This window comes from Salvelinus namaycush, chromosome 25 (assembly GCF_016432855.1).
Source record: "Salvelinus namaycush isolate Seneca chromosome 25, SaNama_1.0, whole genome shotgun sequence".
NCBI classification, from domain to species: domain Eukaryota; kingdom Metazoa; phylum Chordata; class Actinopteri; order Salmoniformes; family Salmonidae; genus Salvelinus; species Salvelinus namaycush.
The window spans coordinates 8,306,082-8,323,133 of NC_052331.1; the positions used below are offsets into that span (position 1 = coordinate 8,306,082).

A 17,052-nucleotide genomic window follows, 5' to 3' on the forward strand; every position below is an offset into this window, starting at 1 on the left:
TGCGACATCACATAGAAGAGCGATGATTAAAGATCCGAGACTCTCGTTAAGTGTAAGGTTACTGTACATGTAGATAGAAAACTGCAAGTACTTAAAGTGACTGAAAAAAAATCTGATTTTAAAAATTAAAAACTATAGATTGTAGGTCTTTTTAGTGATTATCAGTATCCCTTACTATAAGCAGATGTCAAAAATATGAAGAAAGTATATTGTACCAGTTTCACAAATACCAAGATATTTTACGTAGTGTTATAGAGAAGCAAAACCCCTAGCATTGTTAAGCACCGTTCTGAAATCTTTCCTCAAATTCTTGTGTTAACGCACAACTCATGTAGCATATTGTTATTTCTGTTTAATCAGTCATCCTTCTCAGTTGTGTTCTCGTCATGTACTTTTGTATATGTAGATACAGTATATTTGACTTGTGTCTCTTGTTTTACCTCAGGACCTCATTATGATGTCAGTGTGTCGAGTGTCTAGTCTGTCTGATCTTTCAATAAAAAATGATCTAATATAATAATCCAAACATTTGATGCTGGTGGTTATTACTGATTTGGTCACTGTTTTTGTCCGTGAAAGTGATGTCACCCTCTCTGTCCCCAGTTGATGATGTCGTTCCTGGTTGGCCGTGTCACCATGGTCATTCCAGACTGGTGATGTGACTGTCCCCCTCATTCCTGGTGTATGTGGTGGGAGTGTGTTTTTAGTTGCTGAGTGAGTAAGAGACAGGGTTGGTTGTCAGGCTAGAGAAGAATCGTTCTCTAGCCCTGTGTCTGACCTGTGTGTGTGTCTGACGTGTGTGTGTCGTACGTGTGTGTGTGTGTGTGTCTGACCTGTGTGTGTCTGACCTGTGTGTGTGTGTCTGACCCGTGTGTGTGTGTGTCTGACCCGTGTCTGTGTCTGACCCATGTATGTGTGTGTTTTGTATAGAAGCAATGATCCCATGCATCCCCTGGCTGCCAGCAGCCTTATTTGACCTGACAGCAAGAGGTCACACACAGAACATCCACCCCATACATACACTGGGAAAGAAGAGAACAGGCAGGCGAGCAGAATGTGATTAACACACACACACACACACTCTAATCTCTCGCTCTCTTTCTCGATCCAAGTGTGTGTGTTCTGTAATCTCACCACAGGGTGGCGCCTCAGCACCTGGCCTGACTGAGGGAGTGAATGAGCTCTGACTATATTTACTGAGAGGCTCTCTGCGGTCTCTCTTTTCATTCTCTCGCTCCCGGAGTCCATTCGGCTATCGGGTGTGTGTGATCAAACGTATTCTCCCTCCTCTCTTTCTCTCTCTTCGTTCCGTATCTCTCAGTTTGCTCTGTTTACTCAGAGCGGCTGTCGTCGAGTGTGTGTGTGCGCGCCAGTATGCCATGTCGTCTCTGAGTTCGTCGTTTGTCCAGATAAAACATGAGGACCTGCGGTTCTATGAGAACTGTGGAGGGGGCAGCTTTGGGAGTGTCTACCGAGCACACTGGATATCTCAGGATAAAGAGGTCGCTGTGAAGAAACTACTCAAGATCGAGACTGAGGTAACACACACACACACACACTCTCTCTCTCTCTCTCACTCACTCTCTCTCTCTCTCACTCACTCACTCACTCACTCACTCACTCACTCACTCACTCACTCACTCACTCACTCACTCACTCACTCACTCACTCACTCACTCACTCACTCACTCACTCACACACACACACACACACACACACACACACACACAGTCTCTCTCACACACATACAGTCTCTCTCACACACATACAGTCTCATACACAGTCTCTCTCTCTCACACACACACACAGTCTCTCTCTCTCACACACACAGTCTCTCTCACACACACACATACACAGTCTCATACACATACACAGTCTCTCTCACACACACACATACACAGTCTCTCTCACACACACACATACACAGTCTCTCTCACACACACACATACACAGTCTCATACACATACACAGTCTCACACACAGTCTCACACACACAGTCACACACAATCTCACACACTCAAGCAATTTGGTATGCCTTTCCTCCATGCCAGCCGTTTTGATTTGAGAGCTCTCCTGTTTTCTCTCCAGTTGCCTGTGTGTTGATTTTGGTTTCAACATACCTCTCATTGTGGAGTACAGTATTGGTTTATAACACAGGCTACTCCTATTGTGTGAGATAAGGTATGGGCTAGCTGTCTCTTAGGTGTGTGTAAATACTGAAGTTCAGTGATTCCTAACCAAATTCTGGGTGATGGGCATGGCCCTCCTTTTTTTTTTTTTTTCGGTGACCCTCACAATGAACAAAACACTATATCCTGCCACACATCCCAGTCTGAAGTTGTGACCCAGTATAAATTGGTTCCCGACCCAGCAGAAAACCCTGTTATAGTGACCTGGCCTGGCAGTGACTGTCATAAAACCCACTGACTTCTTCCCTCGAGGGCTGAATAACTGTTAGTATAAATGCTGGCTGGGGTGCTGCCAATCACATGCCCACACACATACACGTGCCTGGAAAACAGACATGTATGCATGCAGGAATTTTTGCTTTGAGGAACTCTAGCGTTGATGTTTGGTTAAAAAAAACATCTGGATCGTGTCACATGATCGTCCTCCATGACTATCCAGTAAAGGGCTGATTATATGTTGTTTTGTGTTCGAGACATGGCCTGTTAGTGAGTTGATTGATTGCGTGTTTGCCGCGTCGACGTTGTGTTCCCAGGTGCTCTGACCCGAACCTTTAGTGGGAAGAAGTTCATACACTATACAGATGCGGAGCAGAAGGGACTTTCTGTACAACCCTCAGATTGCTTAAATCAAATGTAACAGTATGCATGTCGTAGAATTAAGAATTAGACACTGCAATTTAGTAGGACTTCTATGACTCGCGTATTTATTTTTCATATTTTATTTCACCTTTATTTAACCAGGTAGGCCAGTTGAGAACAAGTTCTCATTTACAACTGTGACCTGGCCAAGATAAAGCAAAGCAGTTCGACACATACAACAACACAGTGTTACACATGGAATAAACAAACATACAGTCAATAATACAGTCGAAAAAGTCTATATACAGTGTGTGCAAATGAGGTAAGATAAGGGAGGTAAGGCAATAAATAGGCCATGGTGGCGAAGTAATTACAATATAGCAATTAAACACTGGAATGGTAGATGTGCAGAAGATGAATGTGCAAGTAGAGATATTGGAGTGCAAAGGAGCAAGATAAATAAATAAATACAGTATGGTGATGCGGTAGATGGATGGGCTATTTACAGATAGGCTATGTACAGGTGCAGTAATCTGTGAGCTGCTCTGACAGCTGGTGCTTAAAGTTAGTGAGGGAGATATGAGTCTCCAGCTTCAGTGATTTTTGCAGTTCGTTCCAGTCATTGGCAGCAGAGAACTGGAAGGAAAGGTGGCCAAAGGAAGAATTGGCTTTTGGGGATGACCAGTGAAATATACCTACTGGAGCGCGTGCTACGGGTGGGTGCTGCTATGGTGACCAGTGAGCTGAGATAAGGCGGGGCTTTACCTAGCAAAGACTTGTAGATGACCTGCAGCCAGTGGGTTTGGCGATGAGTATGAAGCGAGGGCCATCCAACGAGAGCGTACAGGTCGCAGTGGTGGGTAGTACTCTTACTGTAAGTTAAATACTGTGCATACGTTCTCACTCTCTCTCCTCCCTACCAACTCTTCACCCCCCCGACCCCCCCCCCCCCCCCCCCCCCCCCCCCCCCCCCCCCCCCCCCCCCCCCCCCCCCCCCCTCTCCAGGCTGAGATTCTGAGTAGCCTCAGTCATAAGAACATTATTCAATTCTATGGCGCCGTGCTGGAGTCCCCCAACTATGGCATCGTCACAGGTCAGTGTGTGTGTGTGTGTGTTTGTTTCCTTATACACATTCTGATGGACATGGAACCGCAGGTCTAGGATCAACATTTAGGCTACTGAGTGTGTGTGTGTGTGTGTGCTGAGTTTCCTGGCAGGACATTTGTAACTTAACCCAGGATGTTTTTATGTGTGTCTACTCCATGTGGTCATATGGTTGATATCAGCTCTGTGACAGCACTGCCCATATGACTTACAGAACACACTATCCAGTGTGTGTGTGTGTATGAGCCTGATGTGCTAAGCTGTGTTTGACGTTTCTCAAGTCGTTGTGATAAATGAGTTCAGGTTGTGAGTGACAGGAGGCTGCAGAAAGAACCCTGTTCTCTGTGTGTGTGTGTGTGTGCTATTTATTTTTCCTGTCGAAAAACAATATCGCAAGTATAAATACAGTAATATATACACAGTAATAAATACACACTTAAGGGTAACAAAAAAAAAAGTTTTGAACAAAATATATATATATTTTTAAACAACTGCAAACTTTAAGGAGATGGTCTGATGTGATGTCATCAGCCTCCCCCTCGCTTGAGGAACAATAGAGAACATAACGGGGAGGGTCCACCAAAGAGAGAGGTCGATGACATCACGTTCTCTCCAGTCGGAGAACCCTGGGTTATAGTGTGTGTTGTGATCTACAGAGTATGCGGGCGGAGGTTCTCTGTATGAGTACCTCTCCAGTGAACAGAGTGAGGAGATGGACATGGAACAAATCATGACCTGGGCCATGGAGATAGCCAAAGGTAAGCCTAGAGAGATAGATTGACCCGTGTTTTATGTTCTCCCGTACCTAGAGAAACCGTAGCATGCTAATTAAGCCCTTTGGAACAGTTCTGTCATCCCTAAAGGCAACAGGGGGCATATTCTCATCTGGTGTGAGGATCAGTGACTTGTTTGGAGACTGGTAGCCATTGTTTAGCCGAGTTGTTAACAATTTGCTGGTCTGTTATTGGTTCGTGGCTGAGGATGTTTAATGTTTCTGTCCAATAGGAATGCACTATCTCCACTCGGAAGCCCCGGTCAAAGTCATTCACAGAGACCTCAAGTCACGAAACGGTAACCAACTGCACACGCACTCCGCAACCAAACGTATATCTACCCGCCAGGACATCCAACATTGCACGCACTACTGCTGCTACTTAATCATTTTCAGACGTGAACTAATAGCTATAGTTTCATACAAAAATCAGAAGTAGAACCCCCCCCCCCCCCCCGCTTGTGAACTCACTCAACTCTTTGTGTCTCAATACAGTGGTGTTGACAGCAGACAAAGTCCTCAAGGTACAGTAGGGATAACTAACAATTATTGTATGCTCCACTCCATGTTGGATTATTTTGTAACTTAAGTGTCCCAATGCTGTCTCTCTCCCCGGTGTGTTGTCAGATCTGTGATTTTGGAGCGTCTAAGTTCCAGTCCCACACCACCCACATGACAGTGGTGGGCACCTTCCCCTGGATGGCCCCAGAGGTCATACAGAGCCTACCTGTATCAGAGACCTGTGATACCTACTCCTACGGCGTGGTGTGTGTGCGGGAGGGGAGGCATCTAATATTTTCTACGTCAAGTGTTTTTTTTCAGGAGAATATGTCCTGTATCATCGTGTGTGTGTGTTACCAGGTGCTATGGGAGATGCTGACACGGGAGGTTCCATTTAAAGGCTTCGAGGGGCTGCAGGTGGCTTGGCTGGTGGTGGAGAAACAAGAGGTACACACACACACACACACACGCCCAATGACACATTGTTCTGATTTAGAATTAGTTGAGAGCTTCAAAGGGGCTCAGTTTCACTCGCAAATAAAAGACGGTCATATGCACAGCCGAACATAAAACAAACACGCAAGCACTGAACGAGCAACACGCACAGAGCTGGAGTAACAACGTGATTCTCTCATGCTTTCCGCTGTGAGGAGGGTAAGGGCTATTTTTAAGGTTGATGTCAGCTCTCTGCTCTTGTAAGGCATGGATACTCTGCTGTGGAGCTAGGCCAGGACCTGTAGTTTTACTGTGTGTGTTTAGGCGGGTTATACTCTGTGCTTAATTTGTAAATCGGGAGGTGCGGTAACTAAAAGTGAGCGGGGGGGGGGGGGGGGGCTGACCTGGGGAGCTCTGAGGTACCGGAACGCATGAAAACAAATCACCTTTATGATAAAGCGTTGCTGTTAAACAATGCTATTCGCTCAATAGTCCTATTTGGAAGTTGATACAATATTTTGCTAGCCTACAGACAGATTAGTCTTCTCTTTTCAGCAGGAGCCATTTGCTTTCCAATCTGTGTTTTCCCACAATTTGAAATATTGGGAAAGGCCTGTTTTGTCTGCGTGCTGTTCACTGACAGATTTGCAGCGCGTTCCCAACTGTAGGCTATGCCGTGTTATTGGGCTGCACACAATCCACAGCCAGGCTTTTCATTTTTTTTGAATAAGCTATTGATCGGCTGTGTCTGAATTATAGGCCTCCTCCTGATGTTGTATTCTGAATGATTTCATTTCAGTGAATCTCACTCTAGTTGCGTGAGAGATTCAGGCCCGCTTCTCTCTCACCACCGCAACGGCACGTGTTGGTCCGTCTCTAGGCAACAATGTTGCTCAAGCCATCAACCCGGGCCGACCCAACGCCAATCACTTCTTGGAATATCAGGCATGTTTTCACATTCCGTTTTTTTTTAGGTGGCAGATGAATTACGAAGAAGGCAACTCCAATTAACACTGATTGCTTTTATTGAAGTTTTTACATTGCAAACAGCGAAAATGATTCTTCATGCCAGGAGAGGTACCTGATCCGGGCAAATAGGTTCCCGGAACAAAAACAGTTCAAAACTGAGAAGTGCCAGATCCTGTTCCTCAAATGAAGCACTGGTTATACTGTGTGCGTGAGTGTGGAAGGGGGTTCAAACTGTGTCTATTCCAGTAATAGTGTGCTGCCCTGTCACCCATAGAGATCTGAGAACATGATTCCTGACTATCCCAGCGTGCTTTTGGATGAGGTCCAATAGTAGGCCCTAAATAACCAGAGAGAGGGCGGGGGGGTGACCATTATACTAACCGTTACTGAGAGAGATTTATTTCCGTTTTAATCCTCCCCAGAGTAAACTGTTTCCATATCCCCCTGCCCTTCTCAGTGGATGTATCCTGTAACCCTGGTCCAACCCTGGTCCTCCAGTAACCCCCAACAGTAGACAGTTCCATTGTAGTCCTTGACAAACACACCACATTCAACTCTTTGAGGGCTTGATGATTAGTTGACAAGTTGAATCAGGTGTGCTTTTTCCAGGGTTACAATAACAAGGTATATACTGCTGGGGGTACTGGAGGACCAGGGTTGGGAAACGCTGCTATAACCTGTTACTATGTACTGCCCCTCCCCACCCCCCTGCCTCTTACTGGAATGTAAAGGCACAGTTAGCATTATGCTGTAACTGATGGGTCACTGGTTAAACTCCCTGCTGAGCAGGGACTGTGTCCCCTCTAAGACAACATTTTAATGGGGGAGCCGCCACATTTTCTACTTCATATTGTGTGTTCCTATGAATGTAAGATTCCTCTGAGTGTGTGTGTTCCAGAGGCTGACCATCCCCACCAGTTGTCCGCCTAGCTTCGCTGACCTGATGAAGAAGTGCTGGCAGGCCGAACCAAAGGTGAGAGGGCAAAGGTCAGGGCTACCACACAATCTCCATATCTGGCTCTGGAGACTCCAAATCCTGCACACCCGAGACACATAGAGTGTATTAAACATTAGGAGCACCCTCCTAATATTGAGTTGCACCAAAACCCTTTTTGCCCTCAGAACAGCTTCAATTCATCGGGGCATGGACTCTACAAGGTGTCGAAAGCGTTCCACAGGGATGCTGGCTCATGTTGACGACAATGCTTCCCACAGTTATGTTGAGTTGGCTGGATGTCCATAGGGTGGTGGACCATTCTTGATACACAGGGAAACTGTTGAGCATAAAAAACCCAGCACTGTCGCAGTTCTTGACACACTCAAACCGGTGCGCCTGACACCTACTACCATACCCTGTTCAAAGGCACTTAAATCTTTTGTCTTGCCCGTTCGCCCTCAATGGCACACATACACAATCCATGTCTCAATTGTCTCAAGAATTCTTCTTTAAACTGTCTCCTCCCCTTCATCTACACTGATTAAAGTGAATTTAATAGGGGACATCAATAAGGGATCGTAGATTTGACCTGTATTCAAACGGTCAGTCTATATCACGGAAAGAGCAGTGTAGTGTCTCCAGGGCCAGCGTTGGACACCCCAGCAGCTGGTCTTGAACTTACGACCCTGAGCTCTCAAGGCTAGCTCATTATGAGCGGTTACAGAAGCCTGAACTGTCGATAAAGTCCTAATGTGCTAACTTGACAGTGGTCATACTACAATTAAATTTGAGGCATATCTGAAAGATATCAGTGTGTGTGTGTGTTTTCTAGGAGCGTCCAGTGTTTAAGCAGGTTTTGGGGACTCTGGAGACCATGTCTAAAGACAGCAGACTACCAGAACAGTGTAACTCCTTCCTACACAACAAGGATCAGTGGAGGTACAATTACAGTGTGTGTGTGTGTGTGTGTGTGTGTGTGTGTGTGTGTGTGTGTGTGTGTGTGTGTGTGTGTGTGTGTGTGTGTGTGTGTGTGTGTGTGTGTGTGTGTGTGTGTGTGTGTGTGTGTGTAATGTATGTGATATGCAGGTGGTACAGTAAGCACAGTCTGGATTGTTTAAGCTCCATCTTTCTGCAGCCAGACACAGGACAGAGAGCAGCTCTCACTGTATACACTCACAACCTAACAAGAGGCCCCAGTGTGTGTGTGTGTGTGTGTGTGTGTCTCAGGAGAGAAGCTGAATGCATGACCCTGCTGGCTCGTTGGCTTTAGTCTATAATAAGACTCTGGAACCTATCCATGTAGGAGATTCCTCTACTTAGCCTGTTTCCACCAGAGCGAGAGTTCACAAAAGAAGCATATAGGGGGGCAGCTAGAAGCCAAGCATGGGAAAAACAAGGGAGGGGGCGCTGTGTAGAGAGAGGCAGAAATGTGAAGAGCGCACTTGATGTATAAAAACTGAGCAGGAGAGAAGAGGGACCGAAGAGAGACGACGAGGAGGAGGAGGAGGGTGGAGGGTGACAGATTCTGTTTGTGTTTGACATGAGTGTGGCAAGCTAATCAATTATGAGGGAGGTATGGAGAATGGGTGGAAATATCTGGGTGAGTGAGAGGGAGAGCGTGAGGGGGAATCGAGGGGAAGCGGGTGATCGAGGGAGGGGAAACATTGAGGGCTTTAAGAGGTGGAGAGAAGGAGAGGTAAGAAGTGGGACTGGGGGTTGGAGAGAGGGAGGAGTTTAAAGAGAGGGAAAAGTTTAGGGGGAGGGAGATATGTCCTTGCGTCAGATGTCTGTGTTTATTTAGGTGCTGTGAGAGCTGCTGGTGTTTGTGTGTGTGAGCGAGAGGGAGGGAGAACATTCCATTATGGCCCTTCAAATCATAGACTAAACAGTGCCACATGCTGGAATAAACAGGCAGTACTAGACAACTGCTAGGTTTCAGATTACAGGGCGTTCAAAACAGAAACTAGACCCCGTACTGTCTCTTAAAAGGAACATTGCTTACCTTGATAATAGTTTACTAAGCCACTGCCCCCAGATTCTAACATGAGCATTGATGACCAGATATCAATGGAAGTGAAGGGGCATGTGAGTGACAGGAGCTCTCCTCTCTGTAGGTGTGAGATCGATGCCACGTTGGAGAGGTTGCGGAGGCTGGAGAGAGACCTGAGTAGCAAAGAGAAGGAGCTGGAGGAGAGAGAGCTGAGACTGAGACTGTGGGAGGAGAGACTGATGGAGCGGTCCAATGTCACCCCTGTGAGTAGCCCACATATTCGGCCGGGTTTCAAAGACCGTGACGCTTCGCTCATGAACATTTTTCTATTTGTTTTACAACCTTCTGAGATTTAAATATTAGAAACAGTCCATGTTGTATGGTGTCAAAGCCCCGCATCCCTAGAGTAACAATGAATTCATAAAGAGTGGTGAGGGATGACATCTGGGTTGTGTTCAACTGCCCCCCCCCGACCCCCATCTCTTTCTCTCTTTCAGTTCTTCTCCCCCATAGCATCAGGCCTCAGCTCAGAGTCGTTCTTCCGTTCCCAATCTCAGGAGTCCAACAGCGCCAAGATATCCTGCCTTATCAGAACCCTCAGCAACGGAGAGAGGGAGAAGGGTATGGAGGGAGGGATAGACAGGGGGATAGGGGGGCTCCAGTCCATGATTAGGGGCTTCTCAAGCAGTCTCGGGGAGGCGGATGGGGATGGAGGGATAGAGGTAACCTGGGGGGAGAGAGAGAAGGAGAGGGGGACGGAGGGAGGGATAGAAGGGGGTCGGCTGGAGCTAGGGGAAGGGGGTCGGCTGCAAATCATGCTAAAGGGCTTCCAGGGTGGGATTGGAGAGATGGATGGGGAGACTGAGAGGGAGGAGAGAGGATGGGGGGAGACTGGGAGACAAGAGGGATGGAGGGAGGTAAAGGAGGAGAGGGTGGTGGAGGGAGGGAGTATGGAGGGAGGGAGGATACAGTCCATGTTTAGGGAGCTTAGTGGGGGGAGTATGGTTGGGTTTGGGGATATGCTCTCTCTGGATGATATTGGGGGGATAGAGAGGATAGGGGACATGGATATGAATATGAACATGGGGGAGATATGTGACCTTGGGGGGGTCAGGGGTGACATGGCTAATGTTGGGGTCATAAGTCATAAGGTCAGGAGTGAGTTAGGGGTCAGAGGTCAGGGGGTGAGGTCGGGGGTACAGGTGAGCATGCGGACCACATCCAATCAGAACTCTTCTAAGACCTGTAGCGTACGACATGGAACCAAAATCAATATGGCCGCCGCGACGCTGGACATGAACATGATGGACCTGGGTTGGTCTGACGACGACAGTGACTAGGAGAACACACAAACACAATTTGATTTTTTAAATTGAAGCCAAATGTATACACGCCTCTGTGTGTGAGGACTGTGGGGCATAATAGTGAAGAATTATGAGCAGTGTGGATTTCCTCCTGCTAACTGTCATGTTGTTCTGTGCCCGGTTTCTCAAAAGCATCGTAATAAGCTCATCGTGAGAACTATAGGATCCTATGCTTGTAATGATGAACTTAGCCTGAAGCTGCTTTTGGGAAATCGTGCCCATTGAAGCTTTTAAAGTGACATTTAAATGATGTGCCATATTAACAAGTGTTACATAGACCAGAGCACTTGAACACCACTCATTAGTAGAGGCTAGGCCTAGGTAAAGGGTACCATCCAATGTTTTCTGCTTTTCGACTTGTACACTTGTTAGACGATACAGTTGATTTGTTCAAAATACTAAGTTTTGAATTAATGGGTTCTTACTGTGATCAAATGTGTGAAACTATTTTGCAGCTTGTACTGTATTGTTTTTCAATAAATTCAGAAAAATACAGATTTTCATTTTATTTCTATTCTTACTAAGTCATATGAAAAAAATGTCAAGTAGCTTTATACATTTTCATACAGCTTTCAGGTGCTAAAACAGTACTATACAAATTCCTGTTATATGTCAATAGTAACATCAAACCTGGTATGAGGGATTATGTAGTAACACATACATGTATTTTACATAAAATAACTTCTCTCACACTTAACAACATAATGCAGAAAATACACACCCTACGAATAGCTAATGAAAAAACGACCTTGCTTCTTTCCAACCAGTACCCACTTGGCTGGTCTCCCTCCTCACCCCCTAACCTCTACACGCTGAGCAGCAGGGCCACCCCAGCCAGTACCCACTTGGCTGGTCTCTCTCTGGTCTTGAGGCTGAAGGTCCAGACATAAGTGGTTCCTCTCAGCTTGGTCTTGTACAGGGGACACTCGTAGATGTTACGCGTCTCCTGTCTGTCGTTCGGTACGGCTCGGACTGAGATGACTGGCATGGAGGGGGTTAACTCCTTCAGACGAGCCTCGGCGATCACCCCACCCTGAGTGTCCCATCTTGCACCTGGGGGAGAAAGAGGGGAAGGGTGAAGATAAATGAACTAGGATGTATGTGTTCATGAGAAGGGGAGACGAGTGTATACCTTCCATGTATAGTCCGTATACGTATGCTCCCTCTCTGGCAGGCTGGTTGAACTCTTCCTTAAATTTCTTAGTCACATCCACAGTCAGGTTCATCTTATCTAACGGCCACTCATTCTTACGAGCCAGAGACTGCATCACCGCTGGAGGGAGAGAGGGAAATTGAGTGAATCATTCCACTGAACAGAGAATACCAAGAGGCGACTGACAGTTACAACATAAGTTGGGAATATAATTAGAAGTGGTTGGGTATGTTGTTTGTAGGGGGATGTGTGTGTATGTTACCTGTTAAGAAGGACTGTGGGTTAAAGAGTCCAGACAGCCAGATGACGGTGGGCAGAGCCAGGTCCTGTGTCCAGCTGTCCAGCTCTCTACAGCGCAGCAACACGTCATTATACCTGGTAAACACACATGCACACACACATAGCAACACATCATCTTACGTAGACGTTGGAGCAGTGGGAGAGTACACTCAGTGACTCACCACTGGGCAAGGCTGTAAGTGGAGGGGTAGGCCAGTTTGGTCCAGGTGTCTGGGACGTTATCAAAGAACAGAGCTGCCTGGATCTGCTCCATCTCTGAGGAGATAGCCAGCTCACCCTGAACGGAGAGAAACACAGTGCTGTCATGAGCCAAAACGACCCATTCGCCCTTATGTCTTCCATCAGTCCTAGTCTAATTTACCAGCTGATCCTGGGCTCCCGAGTGGCGCAGCAGTCTAAGGCACTGCATCTCAGTGCAAGAGGCATCACTACAGTAACCTGGTTCGAATCCAGGCTGTATCACCGTGATGGGGAGTCCTTAGGGTGGCGCACAATTGCCCAGCGTCGGCCGGGGTAGGCCGTCATTGTAAATAAGAATGTGTTCTTAACTGACTTGCCTAGTTAAATTACGGTTAAATAAATGTAAAAACCTAGCCCCTAACCCACCTTCAGCCCCAGGTCCAGCTCCTTGAGCGAGCGTCGTATCTCGTAGATGAGTGTGTTCATACGTTCACACTCCTGGAAGCAGACCAGGATGTATGGTGATCTCTCAGCTGTCTTAGACGTGATGTCTGACATGTTGTACTCTTCTGGAAGCTTCTCCAACACTTCGTCTAGGATGGTCTTCACCTGCAGAGAGGATGAGAGATGAGTGTGTGTGGGGTCCAGTGTATGTGTGTGTATTTAAATGTGTGTGTGTGTTTAAATGTGCGTGTCTGTGTGTGTCTCTCATACACCTTCTCCTCTACGGTCTGTGAAGCCCCCTCTCCCATCACAGAGTCAGGTGACTGCAGCTCCAGCAGTGTGTGGAAGAGGTTATCAGAGGTCACCGTCAGAAACTCTATCTCTGCGTTGGGGTGTAGCCCATAATGCACCGGGCTCTCATGGGGCAGCATCTCATCTATGTAACCATGGTAACCCTGGTAGTCCAAGTTGGAGGGAACCACAAAGCCCGGAGCTAGAGCCAACTTCCTGTCAGACTGGTGGAAAGGGTGTGGGTTTCTTTGTAACACTATCATCACAATCATCACTCACACACACACACACACACACACACCTGGTTGGGCTGCATGTATTCCTCCAGGTAGGTTCTACAGAGTCTTCTGTCCCAGTCGTCTGTGATGTGACCTCCGTACATGATCTCTCCAAACAGATAGCGCAAGTCCTCCCACGGCACCTGAACACACACACACACGCCAAATACATGAACAATGAGTCATCCTCAACATCAGCATCATCAATCATCACTATCACCATCCTGATCACTATAACACGGTAAACGGTGACCTGTGAGTTGGCCTCCAGGTAGTTGTAGAGCACATTGACAGAGATGGTGAGGTCTCCAGTGTTAAAGGGGTATTTCCTGTTCCAACCCTGAGGACCGAACTTGCGCCTCTCAGCCACACAGGCATGAAAATAACACAGAGAGAACAGGATGGTCTTAAACTCCTGCTCTCTACTGCACTGATCCAATATATCCTAGAGAGAGAGAGAGAGAGAGAGAGAGAGAGATTTGAGTTTGTGAGATATTGATAATATATTGGGACAGCAATTAGGGATGGGGAGGTACTTGAATATTCAAACTGAGTTTAGTCTAGTATTGGTTCAACTGTTGTATGATTTATTTAATTCTTTAAATAAACGTTTGAATGAAGTTGTATAAGCTTTTATTTGAGCTACTGCTGGTTCTTATGTTGCGTTTTACATGAAAAGGCAATTTAGCCTACTTTTATAGCGCATTTTAAGTTAGCCCTCCAGTCAGTCCTGACATAGAAGTAGACCTGTATGCTCCCCACTTCAAATAGCGATTATAGGCGCGCACCTATTCGTCCCCAGGCTAAATGCGCATTATTGGGGAAGATCGCTAAAGTAAAATGACTAACGCAAAAATTAGGGGGAAGAAGAGTCTGCTGGTGAACGAGATAAACGGGAACCTGACAGAGCTGCCAATAAAATTTGACAGACCATTGAGATCCATGCAAAACACTCGCCAGATACATGTTATTCAGCCATTGAGGCGCTGTAACGCTGTGACGTAGAAGTCTCTCAGAGGTTATTTCGTTTTCAACTTATTGAGCTAGGCTATAGCAAAGATGAGGCAAATTCTATCATGGGGAACATCAGACTTTATTAATTTGTTTATTTATTTTTGCCAACATCAAACTTAATCTTTCACAAAATCGCCTCTATGACATACTTCTTTATTACGACGTGGAAACTCGATTTCAGAACCTTGGACAATTCTGATGTTCACAACCATAACAGCCTTGAACTCAAAGCACTGGACAACCCGTCTTTACCTTTCAATTAACAAAGAAAATATTGAAATATCTTAATCATTTTTCACATATCAACTTGAAATCAGTGAGTAATATTTTTGTTTTGCTTTGGAATGTTATATTGCTCATGTTTATGAATACATAAGACTTATTAATGCCTATGCTTAATACTGTGATGAAGAATCTGTCCCAAATGGAACCCTGTTTCCTATATAAAGCACTGCTTTTGACCAGACCCCTTTGGGCAATGGTCAAAAGCAGTGCACTTTGTAGGGAATAGGTTGCCATTTCGGAGACAGCCAGAGCTGAGCTAGCTAGGCCAACTGAACTGACGCCAAGCATTTCATTTTGCTAATATTGAAGCATTTTGTTTTCCAAAGGCACTATTGACCATGGGATCCGCAATGTCTATCTCGCTCCGCGAGAAGGCAGTCCTCTTCAAAGACGGGCCAGACACTGTGGGCCACTTGATGGAAGTCCAGACCGGTAAGAGCGCAAAAGACAAGACTCTGAAGCGCTACTCGCCATGGAGGCGGATTGTGAAGAAGAAGGGCTCCAAGAAGGTGCAGGCCCACGAGAACACCAACCAAAACAACATTGCCCATCTGAGTAATGAGAACCTGGAGAAGTCTCAGTCCTTCTCCAACCTGTCCACCCTCATCCTGGAGAAGTCTCAGTCCTGTGACAAGCTGTCCACCCAGGACCAGAGCACTCCAGCCATCTCCAACAGCTCCAACAACGCCGCCTCGTCGGTTGAGAAGTTCCCCTTATGCAACTCAAACACGGCCCCCGACACGCCCCAGATGGTGACCGTCCAGGACCTCGACACGCCCAGGAGGCTGGTGATGGTCCACGCTACAACCGGCGAGCTGCTGCGCTGCCTGGGTGAGTTCCTGTGCCGGCGCTGCCACCGGCTCCAGGACATGTCTTCCATGGACCCGGTGCTGTGGCTGCGGGTGGTGGACCGTTATCTGCTGGACAACTGCTATCAGAACCAGAGCTGCATCAATCCGGCCACTGTGGTCTTCCTCTACATGCTGTGCCGCGAGGCGGTATCCTCCGAGTTGGCCACCTTGCACGAGCTGCATGCCGTGCTGCTCACCTGCTTCTACACGACCTGCTCCTACATGGGCAACGAGATCGCCTACCCCCTGAAACCCTTCCTGGTGGACACCTGCGGGCAGACCTTCTGGATCCGCTGCATGTCCATCACCAAGCTGATGAGTGACAAGATGCTCCAGATGAACACAGACCCTAACTTCTTCTCCCAGGTGTTTGCTGACCTGAAGAACGAGAGCCAGAAGGAGGAGAAGAAGAGCCGCCTGCTCAGCGGTGTGTACAGCACTCAGTGAGGGACCTAGGGTAGAGGGGCGAGGGGAGGGCGGGTGCCAACTACAGCCTGACATTTCAAAATGGGAGGGAGGATTGGTTGAGGGAGGGGGAAGAGGGTGAGCTTTGATGGGAAAAGATGATTTATAGATTTTAAGGGTTAATATGAGGGTTCATTTGGCTTGAAAGAGAACACAAATCGGTAGCTATGAATGTGTGGAGGACTGAGGCTTTAGCTTACTATCTACAGTACCAGCTGACTGACTGATGTGTGCACTGCCTACCACGGGAGGATTGGAGGCACCTTTGAGTGACTGGGCTAGTGCTCACATCACACTGAGGCTGCAGCCCACCAGTCTACTGTTCTGACTGTGGGAGATGTGCACTTTCTACCACGAGAGGGAAGGAGGCACCCTTGAGTGACTGGACTAGTGCTCAGATCATGGTTGAACAGACAAGCTGCAACCCTGGCGCTTTAGACAGTGAAGTGAACACCAATGTTCCCCCACAGCAAGCACGGGACAGTTCTGGGGGACAGGGGTTTGTTTGAGGACCATTGGTTCTGATGAATTTGAACGAACAGTGTGACTGTTTTGGAATAAAATGCTTTATATCATTTCTTAAAAACATCCCATGTTGTGTCCTTACTATTTTACAAATATATATTTTCCATGTCCTTTTGAGATCTTGGTGGAGATAATACTTTACGAGTGGTGGGAAAAGAACCCAATTGTCATACTTTAGTTTTTTTGTTTTTAAATTTTTTTATTTTTTTTTCCTAGCCACCGTGCTTCTACACCTGCATTGCTTGCTGTTTGGAGTTTTAGGCTGGGTTTCTGTACAGCACTTTGAGATATCAGCTGATGTAAGAAGGGCTATATAAATACATTTGATTTGATTTGATTAAAAGTACACACACTCAATAGAAAATGACTCAAGGAAAAGTCACCCAGTAAAATACTACTTGAGTAAAAGTAAAGATACTTAATAGA

General features: G+C 46.7%; 1 protein-coding gene across 4 annotated transcripts; it reads left to right on the forward strand.

Annotated features, from left to right (window-relative positions):
• Nucleotides 1-1,204: 1,204 nt before the first annotated feature.
• Nucleotides 1,205-16,089, forward strand: LOC120020183 (cyclin-dependent kinase 5 activator 1-like). 4 transcript variants are annotated; one of them, XM_038963675.1, is made up of 11 exons: nt 1,380-1,538; nt 3,774-3,861; nt 4,529-4,630; nt 4,878-4,943; nt 5,140-5,168; nt 5,272-5,409; nt 5,506-5,592; nt 7,448-7,522; nt 8,319-8,425; nt 9,601-9,739; nt 15,112-16,089. In XM_038963675.1, the coding sequence occupies exons 1-11, from the start codon at nt 1,380-1,382 to the stop codon at nt 16,081-16,083; spliced, it is 1,962 nt and encodes a 653-aa protein (XP_038819603.1). In that variant the 3' UTR covers nt 16,084-16,089. The 4 variants fall into 4 exon arrangements, with proteins under 4 accessions (XP_038819602.1, XP_038819603.1, XP_038819604.1 ...); XM_038963674.1 differs by having other exon boundaries at nt 1,205-1,538; nt 5,272-5,592; XM_038963676.1 differs by lacking the exon at nt 3,774-3,861 and having other exon boundaries at nt 1,437-1,538; nt 5,272-5,592.
• Nucleotides 16,090-17,052: the final 963 nt, after the last annotated feature.

What these genes read in the sequence shown, in the direction of transcription:
- LOC120020183 (XM_038963674.1), top strand. Translation starts at nt 1,380, where the DNA reads ATGTCGTCTCTGAGTTCGTCGTTTGTCCAGATAAAACATGAGGACCTG. An exon ending in AGACCTCAAGTCACGAAACG is followed by an intron (nt 4,944 to 5,139) that starts GTAACCAACTGC and finishes GTCTCAATACAG; the next exon opens with TGGTGTTGACAGCAGACAAA. An exon ending in AGCGGTCCAATGTCACCCCT is followed by an intron (nt 9,740 to 15,111) that starts GTGAGTAGCCCA and finishes TGTTTTCCAAAG; the next exon opens with GCACTATTGACCATGGGATC.